At 42.4% G+C, this 21,869-nt stretch overlaps 1 protein-coding gene across 2 annotated transcripts; it reads right to left on the bottom strand.

The window, feature by feature from the left end:
• Positions 1-5,088: 5,088 nt before the first annotated feature.
• Positions 5,089-20,911, bottom strand: ERG28 (ergosterol biosynthesis protein). Of its 2 annotated transcripts, none has more exons than XM_086818095.1 (4): positions 20,718-20,911; positions 20,517-20,641; positions 8,692-8,751; positions 5,089-5,704 (listed from the first exon to the last, which is right to left on the bottom strand). In XM_086818095.1, exons 2-4 carry the CDS (start codon positions 20,629-20,631, stop codon positions 5,634-5,636), a joined length of 246 nt encoding a protein of 81 aa, XP_086674221.1. In that variant the 5' UTR covers positions 20,632-20,641; positions 20,718-20,911; the 3' UTR covers positions 5,089-5,633. The 2 variants fall into 2 exon arrangements, with proteins under 2 accessions (XP_086674221.1, XP_086674220.1); XM_086818094.1 differs by having other exon boundaries at positions 8,692-8,898; positions 20,718-20,884.
• Positions 20,912-21,869: the final 958 nt, after the last annotated feature.

Genomic DNA, 21,869 nt, shown 5'->3' with positions numbered 1-21,869 from the left:
TACAAAAACGGACCATGGAGGATCTTGAGCTGTATTTACCACAAACTTCTTAAAGACTAGCATCAAGTGACACAATTATATCAATTCAAGTAGCTTTTGAGCATGGTGAGAGACAAGAACTTAAACAACAAATGTCCTACTGAGGAAAAACTGAGCCAAACCAGGCTGATCGCATTGTTCTTAGAGAAATTGAGGAGGAGACAATACTCGGAGACACATAATGCTAGTGGAGTGTTGCCGAGATGCAATAGATTTTGATGCGAACTTTACAGGCATCCCTTCCACAAAAAGCAGAAGACCTAAATCTTTGGTTAAAACAGAACCCAGTGTCAATATTCAAGACACTAGGAAAACAAAAGAACCCAAGAGCATAGAGGACATTGCTAAGGCAATGATTAAAGGGCTAGAATACGTGTGGAAACCCTCTGCCTAGGGAGACAAGCCATCCGTATTTAGCTCCAAAGATGGAAAATAACTTGGTGTACAATATGCAAAAGCAACCACACGATGCATGAGTGCCCAATCTGGAGAGTAAGAGGGAACCAATGGTGTAGGTATTATAGAAGATAGGGAAATCATGAATTGTCTAACTACTACCACACACAACGAATGATAAGAATAACAAAAGGCTACCTACACTACTAGAAGGTCCTTAGCCATTGGCTTTACAAGCCCCACCTATAGCTGGGCCAAATGCTACTCGTATAGCAATGAACCTTACATTGGTGGTAAGAAACCCTTACAAAACATTGGTAGTTTCACCTCCAATGTTACCACCAACACCACCAAGAACCAGGTCGATGAGGCTAGTAGATGGACCACATATCAGATGAACCCCCTAGCACGTGGGAATCGTACATTAACTATCTAGACTTAATCCTTGGAAGCCCACCTAGAAGTGAATATCATTCGGGACAACCAAGACCAATGAAGTGGGATACATAAACATTGACTCTACCATAATGTAAATAGCATCTAGAGCTTACAGACCATGGGACATTAATGGCCGGGAGGAGAGCCCCTCTTGCTTACTTTAGATGTCAAGGCCCCCACAAAGTGGCTGATGCCCCATGAAGTCAAATCTAGAAGTGGTAACAATAAATCTGTTGCCATTTGAGAGATGGTGTGTCCGGTGTGGCATAGATCACTTGATCAATGCGATTGCCCGCACAAGTCCACCACTTCAAATCCATCTACTATCGCACTGTAGCCACCACCACTAGCAACCTTTGGGATCGTGAGTGTCGTAAGACATTCTTCAGAGGAAGAGGAGGAAGTACTAGAGAAAGGATTGTGACTAGAGCACAAGCCCAACAAAAGCAAAATCAAGCTAGTCCTCAGTCTATGACCCAAGCTCCGAAAACTTCCAAAGGTGTTAAAAAGGCAAGGATCGTAACAAAAGAAAAGCTACATTAACCCCCTTAGAGATAACTAAAGTACCCAATAAACCACCAGCCTTAGAGACAAGGGTAAGAGACCCAAGGACTATCCAAGTTACAATGAGATCGAGGATGTTCTAAGCTTGGATGAAGAGAAGGGGTGAAACATTCCTGATGGACCTGCGTTGGTAGAGAGAACCCTAGAACTCCGAAAGAAATATGGAAGAGCCTCACAAGCTCATAGAGAGGAACAAACAACTCCAAGGTTAAAACTAATTGATAATCCGAGCTAGAAATCATCCTTGAACTGCCAATTCAAACCATTGTGATGAAGAATGGAGGGAGAAAAGTGAAGTCGGATTAATCATTGTGCACCAAAAGGACGAGCTTCTTGCAATGGCCAAGAAAGCCGTAAAAGGGAAGTACAAATTTTGAGGATTAGAAGAACACCTTTCCAAGAAGATACAAGCTTTACCCTAACCCAAGAGAGGAAATATTGAGGTTAAATGGAACGCAGGAGTTGGTGCAACAGACGTAGCTAGAAATAGAAGGGCCAGAGCGGGACCAATTTCTATGTTCCAAGAGAGGACCCCCGTCTCACAACGCCATTAGAGACTATCAAAGAGGAATCACATGAGGAGAGTGTCTCAATTAAGGAATAATAATTTCCTATAGAAAAGCTAGACCCCCTTATGAAGAGCTCAAAAACGAAACAAAAACATTGAAAGAGCTCCCAGAGCATATGGAAAATAGAGAATATAAGGTTTCTCCACGAGTACATCATAAAAGAGAGGCTTGACTAAGAGGGGCAACATGCCCTCATGTGAGAATACACCGAGAGACTGCCTTCTGAATATGGGTGTGGGTGTTATGTAAATGTAAGCCTAGCGCATTACCGCCCGCACTATCCTACATGGGTACAGATGAAGAGTCGATGACAGTTTTAAACGTGCCATCTTAAACGCCTACATTGAAAGGAGAAATGAAAGCCTCAAGAGAAACCCTCTCAACCCTAGTCACTATAGCCATGGCTGAATACTTAGTGCATGCAAGCTAGAAGCTTAGGATGAAGTCCATCACAATGGTTAAAAGAGAAACTTAAACCTATTGGGGAATTTGAGACACATCCAGTTAAAATAGATAACCCACGACAGTCATTCAAGGATGTTGGAGTCTCAATGCAATGGAAAAGTACTTGGAAGGTGATGATATGAATGCCACCATTTCAATCAAATTGGGAGGAGTGACCACGCCACTACAATCCTTGACGAGGGAGCAAGAGTGATCATTGCTACCAAAGACATGTAGCAAAGATGGGAAAGCAAGGCCCTTAAAAAGAGCAAAAATAGTCATCAAGCTAGCGGATGGAAATTTAAGAACCCCTAGTACGGGAATCCTAAAGGATATGGAGGTAACATCGTGTGGCCTGACCTATGAGTATAGAATGTCCACCAACTATGATGTAATGTCGGGAAGACCATTCATGCACCAATTGTTCATGATCCACGATTGGGTTTATAACATTATCTATAATGAATCTGAACTTACAAATAGCTTTAAAAGAAAGAAGAGAATCACTAAAAACAAAAAAAACAAAAATAAAAATAAAAACTTAATAGAGACTGGAGAAATAATAATAATAGTAATAATAACTCATACACGCTCACACACAAATTCTTTATTGAACCACAACAAAAGAATTTCTAACAAACAAGCTAAACAAAATTTTAATGACTAATTAGCAAAACAAACTTTAAATGACTAATTCACTAAAACAAAACAAGTAAAGACAAGAATACAAAAAGTGCTAACTTTACCTCAAAGATTGCCCAATAATGAAGTACAAGATCAACTTCATCATGCATAGCATGGACTAGGTGCTACGACATCCCTACTCACGTCATCGATGCAAGTTTACATATATTAAAAAATTTATCCTAACCAAGAGAACGCAATTTTTATATAGAGACCAACGAGCTGAGTTTCCATCACTTCTCCGAAGGTGAAGGACAGTCTCAGCAAGTAATTACAACTAGACTAGCAAAAACAAATCACTTCCCTATTGAAGCAATGATTAAGCAAGACTAGAAACAATGATAAACAACAACTAAGAGCTAAAATGATAAATTATCTATCTTCGTCAAGAGGAAAATACCATTAAGGTAAAGCTAAAAGACCATAAGTACAAAGAAGTCACGAGAATGCCTACCGACTTGGGGTCAGACACGAATAGCTCGCTCGGACTTAATACACATACTTCACTTCAGTGGACAAAGTGGTAAAAGATGTGAGTTGGAAGATGAAGCTTCTGTAGTTTCACTACTAGATCTTGAAGAGGTGGAAAACTAGATGCACTTGCTAGCAATGATGGATGTCTGTCCAACACCCATGGGAACGCAATTTATATAAGAACGTAGAGACACAATCCCAATTAGGACTGGAACCAAATGCTTCTAAAAGTAGATATATCAATTTGGAATCAAAATAAGACAAGTTTTCCAAAGAGCCAAAAATTGTGCCAATTAGAGGCTTACAAGTCTTGCACCAAGCAGCTCCCCCAAAAGCGAAGACAAAGAAGGACAAGTGTCGCCAAAACACAGCAAGCTCTTCTCATAGAATTCCTCAAAAAGAGAGAAGCTCTACTCCAAAGAGCTAAGAAGCCAACAAAAATTAGAGCCAAAAACCCACCTAGCCTCAAGGGGAAAGAACATTACTTGTAATATGTGGAAGCCTTGAAGTCAACTGAAGAATTATGCTAAGGCAGCATTTTTATTGCCAACATTGTGTTGCCCTACAACCTAAATAGAGTTGCATGTACCATGGCTGCTTGCGGAGCATGTTTATCAATTGATTAATTGTGACTAGCACCTGATCAGATTTAAAACAAACTACTTTTTCTTCATGCTCAATACACAATAGAGAGAGATGACCTAATCTACCACGTATTACTAACATGAAGTACATACAATGCGAATAGAGATAACGGTAGGATTACTCCTGAGCTCTCAATGACTCAATGATACTCATTTATCAATGAATGAATATGGCTAAAGCCTAGACTCCTATTTTTAGTCTCTTAACGCTGGTGAGTTTGCTACCAACTCTCATAATAATAATGTGCAACTAAGTGTGTTCACACAATAACCCAATAACTCTATGCAGATTGGGCTGCTCATTGGGTGCCAAAACAATATTACAATGATCTAGTACAATCCCTTACAAACACATGAATCCAGCCACGTACTCGACATCTGAGATGGCCAATGGATAGAAGTATGTCCACGTCTCACTCAATGAGCATCCAGATTGGGCTGCTCATTGGGTGCCAAAACAATATTACAATGATCTAGTACAATCCCTTACAAACACATGAATCCAGCCACGTACTCGACATCTGAGATGGCCAATGGATAGAAGTATGTCCACGTCTCACTCAAGAGAGCATGCACGTGACACTCAATTCACTTTCCAATAGTCCATGTAAAATCGATCACATTGCACCTACTCTCTCCACACTTCTAGTTCATCTAGAAGCTTACATGCTACAAAACCCTACTTCTAAAAGGAGGAAACACTTTAATCCGCCAATGAACATTGTCAGATTCACTTACATTACATGCACATTTGTCTCTAATCCTACAGATAAGCATGTTGGATTCTTCTCTTTCATAGGAACCTCTTCACCCATTTATCCCTTCGCTATTATGTAGTGAATCCCATAACCGTAGTGCAACTTTACTACAAATCATGAATGTTTAAAAGATACATGACATACTAAATGTTCAATCACAGAGAGCACAACAAAGTGTCTTGTAATTTTTTATTCTGAGAGCATGGCCCCCTCCGTAGAAGCCCCTTTATACTATCAATTCTAATCTATGTGTTCAGTACAGCTTCAGAAGTTGAAGCCACACATGCTCAGGTCTGTGTTTTAAGGGCCTGCATAGTAGTCTCTTCAAAGCTAACCAAAACAGATAAAACGATGCCCCAACTGCTCATTCACTATGCACACCACTTCCATCTTTTTAGTAGTTAGCTATAACATACCCAGAAAGCATACTTGCATAAGATTGCACAAAAGCATCCAAACCTGGAATTCTGAGGGCGAAAAATGTACCTCTCTCCATTCTAACTTGAAGTCACTCAGGGCATTTCCAGAGCCACTTTTTTTTATAAAAAGAAAAAGTTCACCTTAGCGTACATTCTGTTCAATCATGAAAAAATTTGCCAACAAAAAGCCATCACAAGAAAATCTCAACTTTGTTTGACTGCATTCTGACTTCCTATTTTATTCCAATCCAACAGCATCCAAATTATAGATGTACCTGTGACAAGACAAGCAGCAACAGACAAACCATCAATATGCTTGCACAGCAAAAATCCCAAAGTTTTTCCAGAAGTGCAAGTTGCAAGGACACTCACTGATAGATATGGCTAAGGTCATTCTACAAGTGCAACAGATGTGTTGAACTGGTCCCTCTTCTAACAGAGAACATGGCTGGTCACTAATACCAACATTTTATGGATGTGTGTCAGACTCTAGCATGAAGACACTCATACCAAGTGCCTCCACTGACATCTATGATAGAATTTCGTGGTGCTCATGCTAGATCATTGTGGAGGAGAAAGACTCACAAAATACAAGAAAACATCTTGTTTATTAAGTTGCTCAAAATGCAACTAGGCTTCTTGCTCCATGCCTGAAATGCCTTCTAGCTCCACCTTTAAATAGGTGAGCTAGTGGACCATAAGTCCATTCACACACACACCCTTCTCCTCCCCTTTTACAAAACCTTAGTCTCTTAATACCCCCCCTCAATACCAACTATGAAAGAAAATTGAAATAGGTGGTATTGAACATAGGTTGCCTTTATAACATTAGGCGTACAAGGTTAGGAATATAGGTGTGAGGAGGACAAGCTTAGTGGTACAAACTATGATCACTGGAAGCTACAGATGAAGGTCTGGTTCACACACAATGGTCTCTGGAAGATTGTTCAGGGCCACGAACGAAAGCCCGAACGCCCTACCAGCTCTAGGAAGTGGACTCAGGACCAGGAGGATGCCTTTCTCACCAAACTTTCAGCTTGGGAGAATCAAGACTCAAAAGCTCACTCTGCACTTGTACGAGCCATCTCACTAGAGGTCTCCCCCACCATCATGCAAACATTGGATTGAGCTGCTTCTGTTTGGAGAAAGCTGACAGACCTATATGCACGGGACTCTACAATGCAATTTGTCAACCTATTGGGTCAGCTCTTTTCTCTGGAGTTTACAGCAGGGACTTCCATGCAGTCATTTGTGATGAAGGTTAAGGTAATTCATGACCAATTAGTGGCAATGGGTACTACCCTAACCTCTTCTCAATTAGCTGCTCTTCTCCTCATCAGGCTTCCTGCAGATTATGACATGGTTTCCCGAGCTTTGCGGGGTCAGATCACAACACGTTCCCTCGAGTTTGATGATCTGTGTACTCTCCTCTTGGAAGAGGAATCCATCCTAGTTTCTCAGGGAAAATTGAAAGTTCCATCGTCTATTGGACCTTATCAGGCACTCTTGACAGTGCAGAAGAAAGTTCGGAGTCGGTGTTACAAGTGTGGGAAGAAAGGCCACCTGTCAAAGGATTGTCAGTCAAAGGACAAAGGCAAAGCCAAGGACAAGGGCAAGTCTTCCAAGAAGGGCAAAGACAAGTCACATGACACTGACACAGACTCGTCTAGTGACAACCCCAGCTCTCCCAAGGCCTTACAATCTGGAGAGAACATGACTGGTGTCCTGCTCAGATCCTAAGGGCATCCCCCGCGTGCTCCTTCTAGAAACGGCTTGTGGGCGGGTGAGGGAGCTTTCAAAAGCTCTCTTATATTAAATCTGGAGCATGGGACCCGTGTGTCGGAGTTCCAAGTATAAAGACAGGCAAGTTCACTTGATGGCCCGGATGAGTTCCAGGATCAACCAAGTTTCCTTCATGGTTCGGATGAGTTCCAGAACTATTGGTTAGCAAAGACTATGGAGAGGATGTGTTCTATGTTCATTTGTTCGAGGTTATTGGATGTGATGTGTTCACAGTTCTACTTTGAGTTTGGAGCCAAGCAAATTTTCTTTTGCTCTCTATAGTGGCATTATGTTCTCAGAAGACAACAAGCTGACGTGTGCATTTTCCGAGGTGTACTTAATACTGGCCATGCTGAGGTGTCCATGGTCGTACCTTCGTCATCAGTTTTTCTTCTGACTTTTTTGCACACTTCAAGATGCAGAGGGGGTGTTAAAATATTGCATCTTTTCTTTTATGCTGTCGTGGAGTTGTCGGCCTGTTTTCCTACAGCCGACTGCTTCATGTACTAGTATATAAGAGTTGCTCCCTTATTCATTCCAACATATCATTTCCTGCCCTATTTGCTGGCTCTTGTACTCTGTAACCTCAAGCTAATAAAGCTCAGTTCTTGCTTGCAATCTTTCTCTCTCTCTCTCATGTTCATTGCTTCCGCTTGTGCACATTCTTTCACCCCATATGTTGCTTGCTCTTTCTAAGCGGCTAAAATGTCTAGGACCGAGCGTAGGCTGCTTTCCATTCTTACATCTGATATACGAGAAGAGTCACTTCTTGCTTTCCACTGGTGACCACTTATTCATTAGACACTTTTACAACTATCTTCATTTCTCTAAGGTGCCTTCTGAGACAACACTATCATCTATGAAAGTCCGTGGAAAGCCTCTTACATTTTTAATAATCCTAATGCTGAGCTTGAGCCCTCTCCTCTCCAGTCTTCTTTGCCTGAATTGAGGAAATCAACAGCCAGATCCTCTCCAACTGAAAGTAGGCAGGCAGTGTTCTCGTCTTCTTATTGACTGTACTTGGAGCAGTTTTTCAAGTTAGGTCAAGTTCCATTGCATATTTTCTCTATTACTCATTTGTGCTAGGCCTTACAGCTATTCTCATGCCGTCAAGACATGCAAAGCAGAGATAAGACACAAAATACCCTTGGTCTGCATTTCATAATGTTGTACATTCTTCCCCCGGCGTTGAATCAGACTCTATTAAATGTTCTCCATGCACTTAGGTATTGATGGGACAACTCCAGTACCTCCATCTCCCATACAAAGACAGTCATGTCCGTAGTGGGGGTCTTGTTTAAGCCTTGGTCAAATCATAGATTAGATATCTATGGTACTTTTGAGAGTATAAGAAAGCACCTGGACCATGCAATTTTCTTCTTAATGAAATTCCAAGTGTGCAACCCAAAAAATCTGCATGAGGCAGCAGCATATGCAAGGAAAAAATGAGTTCTTCTAAATATTGAGGTTTAGCACATACCTGCAAAAAATCCCACGGTAAGCAAATTCTTTGTTGCCATGGTATGAAAAATGAAGTACTCTGTTGCAAAGTGGCCAAGGGCATAAACAAATGACAAGAGTGTTGCAATGTACAATGGCCGATTTTGAAGGTTGCATGCGCAAAGGAAGCATAAGGTACATGTGAGAATCGTCCATGTTCCAAAAGTTCTCCCATGGATTTCAGTCACTGTGTATTTTGACAAAACAATTTCTCTCTCTCTCTCTCTCTCTCTCTCTCTCTCTCTCTCATGCAAGGATGCACGCACTCGTAAGAGTCATTCTTCTCATTCTTTATACTGATAATATGGTTTTCATGACTCACTTCATGGAGGATGCCCAAAACTTAATGGGTGTCCTTGAACATCTTATGGTCATCAACATGCAGAAGACAAACATCATGTTCACAAAAATCTTGAAAGGGCCTCTTCCTGTTGTACTTTACCAAAATCAACTAATGAGAGAGGTGGACACTTTGCAGTTGGGAAGCACACAAACCCTATTGTTTTGATTTGTATTCATTACATGTACTTAAAGAATCAAGTACAGACTGGTGAGATTCCTAGGCACCCGTGATGTTGTACTTGGGAGTAAACTCCTTTGGGTAATAAAATACCTTTTGGGGGGTGGGAGTTCGGCCCATCATTTTGGCTCCGGGTGTGGTGTACAGTTTATTTCAGCGCCCTACGTTCGGCCTGTAGCTTCTCTTCGAAGTGTGATTAGCATTGTTTACCATTAATTGATCCCAAGTAACACGCTCCACCCCGTTACATTGGTATCAGAGCATGGTTTCCTCTTTGTGGGAAAGAGTTTGGGCATGGAATCATTCACTATAGACTTGATTAGATCACTGTGGCCAGCCATGTTTTCAGAGTGTGGAGAAAACTACCGACCATAAGTAGCATGAAGGGACCAATGACAGGATCAATGCCGAGAACACATCTACCGACTTTGACACTTTGATGCGTGAGATTAAGGAGCTCACACCTTTGAGAGATGATCCGGATGTACGAAAGATTTGGAATCCAAGGCTAAGGCTATTGCACATAATGTTAAAAGTGAGGTGTTTGCTCACTTTTAGAGATTTAAAACCTTGGTCAAGAAAGAAAAAGGCATGCAAATAAAATACCTGAGATCAGATGATGGGGGAGAATATTTCTCCAATGAGTTCAACGATTTTCTGAGGAAACAGGGAATCAAGAGACAGTTTACATGCAGGTACACTCTTGATGCTATTGCCAACACAATGGATGTTGAAAAACCTTGTGAGCCTTTCCCATGATGAGAAGAAGAGGAAATTTGATTCAAGATTACATGACAACATTCAGCAGAGTTTGGAGGTGTAACTTCGGTGTTGCATGAGTAGTGGAAGCCTTGTACTCATCCACAGTCCTAAGCTTGATTAAGAACAAGATGCTGATTTAAACATGATTAAAACAAGAGAGAGAAAAGAAGAGAGAGATTGGTGTCAAGGTTTTTCTTGTATTTAATATGGTGCAAAAAGGTGGCTTAATGAATGTACATGACTGAGGCCCTTCGTCAGCCCAAAGGGGTTGACCTCTGGCCCAAAGGGGATGACTGAGAAAGCTTAATGATTAAATTAATGAATCCTTTGGCGAAAATGAGGACTTTTGCTTATGTACTATGCTAAGGTACAGATCAACCAACACCAGCAGCTGTCAGCCTGTTTGTTTGGACAAATATTCATGATATTGTATCTGCAATGCTGCGCTTTGCCCTGCATATTGCCCAACACTTGCTGGCCATTGCTTGGCTGCTGCTGACATGCTGTCTAGGTCCCCCATGGGCTGCCGACAGTGGGCCAAATGCCCCTAATGGCTGCCGACAGGGTTCCCAACCCTTTTCATGATGATTATGATGATGATGGTGATGCTGAAGATGGTGCTGATCGTTTTGCTGATGATGAAGATGATGTTGATATGCTAATGATCTAATATTAATGCTACTGATGTTAATGTTGCTAATTGCTGTCCTAATTGATGATTAATCACGGATTAAGGCTATTCATGCTAGAGATCAGCCATGGCACATGCATGCACGTGACATCCCCTCCCATTAAACTTGATGACGGGGTGGATACTTTGTCATCCTTCCTCCTTTGACTATTTGACTTTGACTTTGACTTTAACTTGCTACTTTAACTTTGACTTTGACTCTCTCTCTCTCTCTCTTTTTTTTTTTGGGTCTAAACACCTTACACTTCTAATCTCCACTTCCAAGTCTTGCTGAAGAACTGAGCATCTGTTCCACTGTTGTCCCCATGCCTGCTTTTCCCTTACCCTTAACACAATGGTGGGTCACCCACCGGAACTGATCGTGCCTGTTGCCAGGCCTTTGGAACTGATCTGAGAGCTTAATGATGTACTAGTTATGCGTACATACCCTCCGGGAATGCTTCCTATGGCTTCGCATGTTGGCAGACCACTCCATCTCCTATCCAGATGCATTCTTTTGCTGGAACTGTGCACCTTGGGATACCAATGTTGCATGCGCAGAAGCGTTCCTAAGCCTGATTAAGAACAAGATGTTGATTTAAACATGATTAAGACAGAGGAGAGAGAAGAAGAGAGAGATTGGTGTCAAGGTTTTTCTTGTATTTAATATGGTACAAAAAGGTGGCTTAATGAATGTACATGGTTGAGGCCCTTGGTCAGCCCCAATGGGGTTGACCTCAAACCCTACATATGCTCTACTGACTGAGAATGCATAACTGATGAAATAATTGAATCCTTTGCTGAAAATGAGGACTTTTGCCTATATAGTATGCTGAGGTAGAAATAGGCCAGCACCTGCAGCTGCCGGGACAAATATTCATGATATTGTATCTTCAATGCTGCGCTTTGCCCAGCATGTTGCCCAACACCTGCTGGCCATTGCTTGGCTGCTGTTGATAGGCTGTCTAGGTCCCCCATGGGCTGCCGACAGCAGGCTGAATGCCCCTGATGGCTGCCAACAGGGTTCCAAACCCTCTTCATGATGATTATGATGATGATGGTGCTGATGGTTCTGCTGATGATGATGATGCTGCTAATGATCTGATACTGATGCTACTGATGTTAATGTTGCTAACTGATGATTAACCACAGATTAAGGCTATTCATGCTGGAGATTAGCCATGGCACCGGCGTACATTCGGACTATGGATTCGCAGTGCAACTGCTTTATGGATTTGTGGGTCGTGGATTGATGGTCACATGTACTTGAGTTACACTTGGATTATACTAAGCAAGGCGAAGGACCTGTGATAGGGCCGCTTGTTTAATGAGGCGTCGTGCACGGTCCTTGTTGAGGAGGGGGTCAACTGGTAAGCCATTGGCTAGAAAGTGTGCTACCTCCTCTCCCCATTCCGGAATTGAACATAATTGAAACAGAGCGACGTTTGGTAAATCATCAACTCCCACCGGTGACTTGCCACCGTTGGGGGTTCTTGACATATGGTCTACCAAGACATGCTGTGAGCCCTTGCGCACTGTGACAGTGAAGTCGAACTCAAGCAAGATTAGCAACCATCTGGTGATTCTTCTTGTTGTTCAGGGCTTGTTTACCAAATATAGAAGAGCTTGATGGTCTACAAAAAAGATAAATTTGGTAGCCAAAGGATTGTTGGGTTAAAGCCCTAAATGACCCCTCAATGTGTATATTGTACATGTATTTTAAAGGCTTAGAACATTTAAAGCCTTGGCCATGTTCACATTGGACATGGCCACATTATTTTTAAAGTCACTTGAATAAAAGGAAAGGCCAACAATACAAATCGTATGGCCATTTCCCCCAACCTACGAATTGCTCTCCTCTCTCAATTTTCGATAGCTCACGCCCCTCCTTTTCTCTGCTCACGCCTGTGTTCTATTGCCCCAACCTTGCACGCCTAGTCTTGGTCTACCACCTGGTGCCTTCTTCTCTCCACAACAACTGGTATCAGAGCTTTAGGGTTCCAAAAACCCTCTGCGCAGGCTGCTGGACAGCGAAAGAAAGATGCTTTCCTGGCGATGTTTTTTGTTTCTATCGCGAAGAAGAGGGTTCCCGGGCTCAAGGGGGGTACCTAGAGTACCAAAACAGCCCAAAACAGGCTGTTTTTAGGTCAAAAACAGGTTATGACAGCAATACGCAGGTGTACCAAATCGTTTAATTCACATGTATAAGTGTTTCCCCTCACGAAATTGATCAAACAGGTGAAAACAGGCACTTGAAAACGCAGTTTCAGTCGAAATTTCTGCAAATTTCAGATTCGGACTGCTTTTATGTACGATATTTGTGGTCTTATGTACGCAAGCATTGTGGTTGCGCCCAATTGCTGAAATTTTCAGCGTGTTGCATTCCTCTTGTGGTACATAGTCGCAGTGAGTCATCATGGCCGCCACTTCCTCTGCATCTGATGCCAAAAGTTTGATGGAGATCAAACGCTTTGATGGTACAGGTTTTGATTTGTGGCAGGATAGAATGCAGGGCATACTGTTTCTCAAAGATTGCGATGATGCTCTTTTGGAAACGAAGCCTGCAGACATGCCAGATGAGGATTGGGCCAGACTCAACAAGAGGGCCAAAGCCTACATAAAGATGGCAATGAATGATGACATTCTTGTTGACATCAAGGGTTTGGACACTGCATTTGCTATATGGCAGAAACTGAAGGCCACTCATGAAAATGCTACGCCTGTCAATCAGGTGCACTTGATGCGTAAGCTGGTTAACTTGAAGTGCCTTTACTAGTGTTTTGAGTCAGTTGCAAGACACAGGATTACAACCATTTGATGATAAGCTCAAGGCTATCTTCTTGCTTATGACTTTGCCTGACTCATGGGAAACGCTTGTGGTTTCTCTCAGTAATAGCCCTAGTCTCACTTATGATGGAGTGAGAGGCTCTATTCTCAATGAGGAGATTAGACGCAAGGCCAGTGGGGAAGGTGGCAGCTCTGCCTATAATGCAAGAGGCAGGAGTCAAAAGCGGGATACAGGTGCAGGTAACAGGACTCAAAACAGGAGCAAAAGCAAGACAAAGGACAAGGATGTAACTTGCTATCAGTGTGGCTGAAAGGGCCATAAGAAGCCCGATTGCAGGTACTTCAAGAAAGAGCAGGAAAGGAAGAAGGAAGCGCAGGAGAAGAAGAAGAAGAACGAGAAGAAAGGGGAAAAATCAGCAGGTGACTCTTCCAAAGATGCGGAGAATGCAAATGTATCCTCTAGTGTTGTCATTGAGGAGTTGTCAGACATTGAGGAGATTTTGGTTGCATCTTCATGGCCCTCAGATTTTATGCTTTTGAATGCAAAAGACATGCTTATCTCAAGAAAGGATGTCATTGATGCATTGCTGAGTGCTAATGATGGCCTATCTCAGTCTTGGATAGTAGACTCGGGTGCCCCTTTCCATGTTACTCCATCTTTGGAGTGTTTTGCTACATATACAGCAGGCAAGTATGGCAAAGTTTACCTCGGTGATAACCATGCTTGCAACATTGAGGGAATGGGCACCATACGCTTGGCTCTTAACAATGGCCAAGAGTTTATGTTGAATGATGTCAGGTATGTTCCAGGCATTAAGAAGAGTCTACTGTCAGTGGGCCAATTGGATGCACATGGCTATACGACCATATTTGCTGGGGGTTCATGGAAGTTGCTTAAAGGTTCTATGCTCATTGTCAAAGGTTGCAAGAATGGTACTTTGTATTATTTACATTGTAAAGCTTTGCCTGGCAAGTTTCTTGCAGTGGCTGACATTGCCTCCCACTTGGAGTTATGGCATAAGAGACTTGGCCACATGAGCCAGAAGGGTATTGATGTGCTCTCCTCTTTGAAGAGGGTTGATGTAAAGGGCACAAAGTTGGACTTTTGTAATGATTGTCTGTTTGGAAAACAAAAGAAAACTTCTTATTATTCTGGTGTCTCTCGCAAAGCTAATCCTCTTGACCTTATTCACTCCGATGTGTGCACTATGCCTGTTGAATCTCATGGTGGTGCATTATATTTTGTGACATTCATTGATGATTGCACTAGGAAGGGTTGGGTGCATTTGTTGAAAAATAAAAGTGAGACGTTTAATGCTTTCAAGAAGTTTCATGCTTTTGTTACCACTCAAAAGAATGCTAAGGTTAAATGTCTCAGATCTGATAATGGAGGAGAGTACGTGTCTGCTGAATTTCAGCGTTTTTGTGATGATAACGGGATTAAAAGGGAGTTGACAGCCCCTCATAATCCGTCTTCTAATGGTGTGGCTGAGAGGTATAATCGTACTTTATGTGAGAGAGTGCGTTGCATGTTGTCCACCGCTAATCTCCCTCAAGAGTTCTAGGGAGAGGCATTGAAAACTGCAGTTCATATTTGCAATCGCTCTCCTAATAGTACGCTGAAAAATGACATTCCAGAGGAGGTTTGGTCTGGCAAACCTGCCTCTTATGATCATTTGAGAGTGTTCGGCTGCGAAGCTTTTGTTCATGTACGTAATGACTTGAGAACAAAGCTTGATATGAAGTCCATTAAGGGACTCTTCCTCGGTTATGGGGAAGAAGGTGAAATGGGCTATAGAGTGTGGTTACCACAGTTTAGAAAGGTAATTCGCAGCCGTGATGTAGTATTCAACGAGGCAAAGTTGCTCAAAAATGCTACATCTGCTGAGTTTGACAAGAAAAGAGTCAAATTTCAGCCTCTTGTGCCACCCATTGGTGTTGAAACAGAGCCTCATGATGCATTACCACAGGCTGAAATTGATAATCAGCCAGTTAACCTTGAGCCAGAAGAGGTAGGACATGATATTGATGCTCCTAATGAGGATGGACAGCCACCTGCATTGGCTGAAAATGATTTTCAGCAACATGAACAAGCTGAAAATGAGTTGCCTCTCGATGTGGAACCATTGCCTGAGAATGTAGATCATTGGGTACGCAGGTCCACTCGTTTGAGAAGGCAACCGCAACGTTTTGATCCCTCTTTGCATCATATAATGTTGTCAGATAAGGGTGAGCCTCTTACTTACAAGGAGGCAAAGTCATGTGAGTTGAGTAGCAAGTGGGTGCTTGCAATGCAAGAAGAAATGAAATCTTTGCATGCAAATGATACTTGGGATCTTGTACCATTGCCCAAAGGGAGAAAGGCTCTTCCTAACAAATGGGTGTACAAAGTCAAGTGTGTTGATGGAAAACCCAAGTACAAGGCAAGATTGGTTGCCAAAGGATATGCACAGAAGGAAGGGATTGATTTTCAAGAAATCTTTTCCCCTGTTGTGAAGCTTACCACATTGCGTGTCCTTTTTGCTCTCGCTGCAATACTTGATTTGGAATTGAATCAAATGGATGTGAAGACACCTTTTCTTCATGGTGACATTGAAGAGGACATCTACATGAAGCAACCTGAGGGTTTTGTTGTTCCTGGAAGAGAGGAATTGGTATGCAAGCTGAAAAGAGCACTGTATGGTTTGAGACAGTCATCACGGCAGTGGTATAAGAAGTTTGACACTTTTATGCTGTCTCAAGGCTTTAAACGCAGCCATGCAGATCATTGTTTGTATACGAAAAAGGATGAGGATGGAAGTCCTATTATCCTTGTTCTTTATGTGGATGATATGTTGATTGCTGGGAAACATAAGACCAGTCTTGATGCTCTCAAACGCAAGCTGAATTCAGCTTTTGCTATGAAGGATTTAGGTGATGCAGAGCATATTTTGGGCATGCGTGTTAAAAGAGATAGAAAGCTGAAATTGCTGTTTTTATCTCAAGAGAAGTACATTGCTAAAGTACTTGACAGGTTTAATATGGCTGATGCTAAGCCTCTTGGAGTACCTTTACCTCCATACACTAAGCTTAGCAAAGCAGATTGCCCGAAGGATGATATGGCAGTGAAAGCTATGAAGGGAATCCCTTATGCATCAGCTTGTGGTTCCCTCATGTATGCTATGGTTGCTACTCGTCCTGACATTGCTCATGCAGTGGGAGTTGTCAGTAGATACATGTCGAATCCTGGCAAAGGACATTGGGAAGCTGTCAAATGCATTTTGAGATACTTGTTAGGTACACAACCAAAGTGTATCTCTTATAAGTTGCAGGGATATTGTGATGCAGACATGGCAGGTGACTTGGACACCAGGAAATCTACCAGTGGCTATGTCTTTACTATTGCTGGTGGTGCAGTCTCTTGGTGTTCTAGGTTGCAGAAAATTGTGGCATTGAGTACTACTGAAGCTGAATATATTTCAGCTACTGAAGCTTCAAAAGAAGCCATATGGCTGGGCAGACTTGCAAAGGAGCTTGGCATGCCTGTGAGTACTCCAGTCTTGGGATGTGATAGCCAGAGTGCTGTCTATTTGGCCAAGAATGCCATGTTTCATGCTCGTACCAAGCACATTGATGTGCGGTACCACTTCATACGACAGGTATTCGAGGATGGTCTAGTCACCTTGACTAAGATCAACACACAGGATAACCCTGCAGATGTTCTCACCAAGAGTCTTGCTAAGGCTCAACATGAGCATTGCATACAGATGGTGGGAGTTGGATAGCTTAAAGGCGTCATTTATGCCTTTAAGTGGGAGGTTGTTGGGTTAAAGCCCTAAATGACCCCTCAATGTGTATATTGTACATGTATTTTAAAGGCTTAGAACATTTAAAGCCTTGGCCATGTTCACATTGGACATGGCCACATTATTTTTAAAGTCACTTGGATAAAAGGAAAGGCCAACAATACAAATCGTATGGCCATTTCCCCCAACCTACGAATTGCTCTCCTCTCTCAATTTTCGATAGCTCACACCCCTCCTTTTCTCTGCTCACGCCTGTGTTCTATTGCCCCAACCTTGCACGCCTAGTCTTGGTCTACCACCTGGTGCCTTCTTCTCTCCACAACAAGGATAACGGCGAAACTTCTGAACGATGTAAACCATGGCCAATCCTTCCCTCTCAGTTGTGGTATAATTTCTTTCTACCTCATTTAGTTGGCGGTTGGCAAAGCTGATGGGGAAATCCATCTTGTGTTCACTGGATTGGGCCAGCACACATCCAACAACAAAGGCGGATGTGTCGATGTGGACATGAAAGATAATGTCCCAGTTAGGGACCTTAGAATAGGAGCACTTGCCAAGGCTTTCTTGAGGGTGGTATAAGCCTTGGCATTCCTTTGTCTACTCAAGGAGGATCAAGAGTCCGTAAAGGAGTCAAGCTATATCGGCATACAGCCAACATGTCCCATGAAGCGTTGAACTCCCTTAAAGTTAGTCGGTGGGGACAGCTAAAGGATGAGCAGCACCTTACTTCCGAACAAAGAGCACCAGGCAGTCCTTCGAGAGCGGCAGACATGAGTGTGTATGATATGTTCCAACTAATGATGCGAGCAATTACAGAACATAGCACCAAATTGGAAGAGCAGAAGGCGCAAATCTTGGCCCTGGAAGAGCGCACCCATTTCCAGCCCCTTTTTCTCCATCTCCTCCTCCCTCTCCTTCTGTTTCTTAGATTCCGATAGCAAATCCTCTACCGAATGACCCTTTTGAAGGGTTACCACCGCAATCGAGTTCGATGCTCAAGTTGCAGATGCGAGCAATGGAGATTCGATTGATAGAAGACCCTGTGGCAACATCCCGTGCTACTGTACGAGACGACACCAAGCAACGCATGGAACACAAAAGATATCTTGCGGGTTTAGATGCAAGAAAGACACCAACGGCTTCCTCGAGTCATCCTCCCGAGAGGATGAACTTCAGTAAGTATAATGGTAAACTCGACTCCACAACTCTTTATTATTGGTTGCATCAATTTGAAGCTTATTTTGCTACAGTTAGAAAGAATGATATTGACAGAGTGATCTTGGCTAGTTGGTATTTGGAAGGTGAGGCCATTCCTTGGTGGACCGAGTGCACTCATGCCCACACCAAATTAGGTATGGCATCTTGTGTCTAGGACGAGTTTGTCCTCGATCTTAAGCGGCGGTTTCTACCGCCCCATTACCTTGAGCGACTCAAAGCCGAGTTTAGGAAGGCGCGCCAAAACGCGTAACCAGGACAAGAAAGGACATCTCCTTTATGGCCTTGACACGCAAATCCAGTGGGAAGTGCGTATGCTTCGGCCAACCACGTTCGAGGTACACTCTCGCTTGCACAAAGTATTGAGATGAAGTGCAATAGTGGAAAGCCCAAGAATTTCCAGCCTTCAACTCCCCGAGCATCCGCCTTGGGGAAAAAAGGCCGAAACCAGAGGGGATCTTCCCCGGGACAAAGCACGGGAACCTTTGGTTCCAAGAACTCGACCAATGTGCCCAAGCTTACTCCAGACCAAAAAGCTCAGGCAGGCAAGACCGGTGGAAACTAAGTGCTGATGAGACAGCTCAGTATAAGGAGGGTAGGTGTTTCTTTTGTCACACAAAAAGACACACTTCTAAGGATTGTCCAAAGAAGACTACCACTCCACAAACGACCACCCCAGCTTCCACTGCTCCCACACAGACCCCAACAGCAGTCCCTAGTTCTTCAGATCCCAATTTTTCGTTTGGTGCAATCGTTAGCTAGGAGCTCGAAGATAAGCAAAAGGGCGTCCAAGACCAGGAGTATGAGCACAATGAATTGTTCAAGACCTTTGGCTACATAGGTGACCTTAGTCTTGTTTGACAGTGGCAGCGGCAGCATGGAGGATATGGTCACGAAACATGCCTCGACGAGCATGTTTCGTCCTTACTTCGGTAGACAAGAAAGTTGAGGGATTTAATGATTGTAGGAATAATGCATTTTGTGACATCATGTGTAATCAATCACTCCAGATTCCGATTGAGGAGTGCGGCGAAGTCATAATCAAGGAGTAGACAACCCTGGTGGAAATGGAGCAATGTAAATCATGCTCCCTTGTGCTCCTAGTTTAGCAAGAGGGGATGTCACATACATCACATCAGTGAGTGCAGTGTGGACATGGTTGCAAGCATCGGCTCGCTCAAGGGCAAGTTCAAAGGCAGAATAGGTTCCTTTTAAGCAGCCAAATGGGGATCACCCAGCCGCCTAAGTCAAGAGCCCAAAGATGGACCAGCCCAAGCGTGAAATAGTGTTTTATGGGCATGTTTGTTGCTCAACCAGCAGTCCACCAACTGACCAGTCCATTAGGAGCATATAAATAGGAGGTTGGGGGACAGATGAAGGCATCCAATGCCAGTACTACATTGCTGAACCCTACAGCAGCAGTGGTGAGTTTTGGGTCAACAAAAGGTCATTCCCAGGGAGGAAGATTCAGCCCGGAAAAAACCAGACAAGTCATCTTTTCCGGATGTAGCTTAACACACATAGAAAAGAGTCCAGACTGCATCATAGTCTACATCTGAGTCCAATATTGTAAATATTTGTATTTTGCAATGCACAGTAGATTAGGTCAACTCTTTGGTCTATGTGTAACATTAGGGACTTAGGTATTTAATTAGCATTAATCAGCTTGCTAGTCAGCATTAATTAGAGTATCATCAAGTTAGGGACATGGTCATACAAAATGATTGTACCTTCATGGAGTTAAGAAAGGGCCCATTCCAACACGGGTTAAAACCACATACAAACTTTGTCAAACGCATACACACAAAAATCTAGCATAAGCTACTTCAGATGACAATTTTGAAAACCAACCTTGAAACTCAAATCTTCAACCATCTACACTGATGCAGTAATTAGAATATCCTATCTTGTCTTTAACAAGGTACATTAAACATACACAAACTAGGGCAATCTTTGCTGCACAGATCGATGCGCTTCAAAAGTCGAATTTGACATTTCAGGAGATAGTAAGAGAAAGGCGATGTACAAATGGATACATTTTCCAGGTGAAGAAGCATAACACTTACTGAGGGTCTGCGAGAAGACGGCCATGCGCAGCGCCCAGATGTCCACGAATCCGAACCACACAGACGAAAGACGCATGAAGCCCACGAACACGAGCCACCATCCCAAAGGCCTCATGATTTCCCGCCTGTATCAATCCCCGCACACACAAATAAATCCGTCACCGATCCTTCGGGCAAGAAAGAGACACACGGCGGATTTACCTCGGAAACTGCAACTAACGGATCTGGCTGTCTGGCTTGTGATTTAGCACCCGGCCCAGAATTTAACTGCCCAAGGATAGATCACAGTACCAGAATAGTGTAGTGGTAAGGTTAGTCCCAAGGATATGGGTTCCATTCTAAGGTTAGTCCCAAGGATATGGGTTCCATTCTCCCTGGCATTAGTTAGTGTGTGTAAGTAGAGAAGTTGCACTTTCAAATTCAAGTCAAGATCAATATGTATGTATATATATATATATATAGCTTGAGAAGCTTAATTGGTATGGTTTTTGAATGTTATTGAAGTTAATTAATTAATGATAGTAAAGAATTATATAAATTTCCATTTATGTTTAATTCTAATGGTTTTTTCTCTCTCTCACAAATTAATGGTTTTTCTTTATCTATGCTTTATTTTTTTAAGGGTTAATGATCCAATTAGGGATCATTCTAATCATTCCCTTAACACTAGTTTGGTACCAAAACAGGACACTTAAGTGTCCTTTTTTGGGGGTTGCAAAAAAAAAATCAAACTCCTAATGTAGGCTTTAAAAACCAAAATGCTTCATTGGGCATGTAGAACATAACCCTATGCTTATGTAAAAAATGCTAAACATATAAAATGCCTTTTTATTTGGAAGTACATAAGCAATAAAGTAGCATATGTCTTGAAAATGAACATTTTTCAGGATTTTTCCAAATATGCAAGCATCATTCTCTCAAAAAAAAATCCAATGATATCAATAGCATTTTTCCCAATATATTTTGATAGCATACATCAGTCCAAGGAGGTAGAAGTTCACCAAAAAAATCATTTTCCTTTCCTAGATTTTTTTCCAAAAAAGTTACATAAAATTAGCAAAAGTAACGCGTATTATCAAAACTCAATCACGCCACTAAAAAATAATGTAGCCCTATCAATGAGAATGTTGATTATTGGTTTTCATGCTTGAGATGAGATAAATAAGCCATAATTTGATGTGTATGACACTAACTTGGCCTTCACTTAAGTAGGTTCTTATCGCCTAGTTCTAAAAAAACTGTAAAAAATAAAAATGTAAAATTTGATCATCTTTTATCAAAAACTAATCATAACTATGCTTGCACAAGTAGTCTACACCTATAGTTACAACAAATAATGCACTTACACAGCTT

The sequence above is a fragment of the Cibotium barometz genome, chromosome 24, assembly GCF_041138505.1.
Source record: "Cibotium barometz isolate CiBa-2024 chromosome 24, ASM4113850v1, whole genome shotgun sequence".
NCBI lineage: Eukaryota > Viridiplantae > Streptophyta > Polypodiopsida > Cyatheales > Cibotiaceae > Cibotium > Cibotium barometz.
Note: the sequence above shows the minus strand (reverse complement) of the source record. Positions and strands in the feature narration are given on the sequence as shown.

Coding starts and splice junctions, on each gene's coding strand:
- ERG28 (XM_086818094.1), bottom strand. CDS start 20,631: ATGAGGCCTTTGGGATGGTGGCTCGTGTTCGTGGGCTTCATGCGTCTT. Junction 8,899..20,516: donor CGTCTTCTCGCAGACCCTCA/GTAAGTGTTATG, acceptor CAAAATACACAG/TGACTGAAATCCATGGGAGA. Junction 5,705..8,691: donor TACCGTGGGATTTTTTGCAG/GTATGTGCTAAA, acceptor GTCTTGTCACAG/GTACATCTATAATTTGGATG.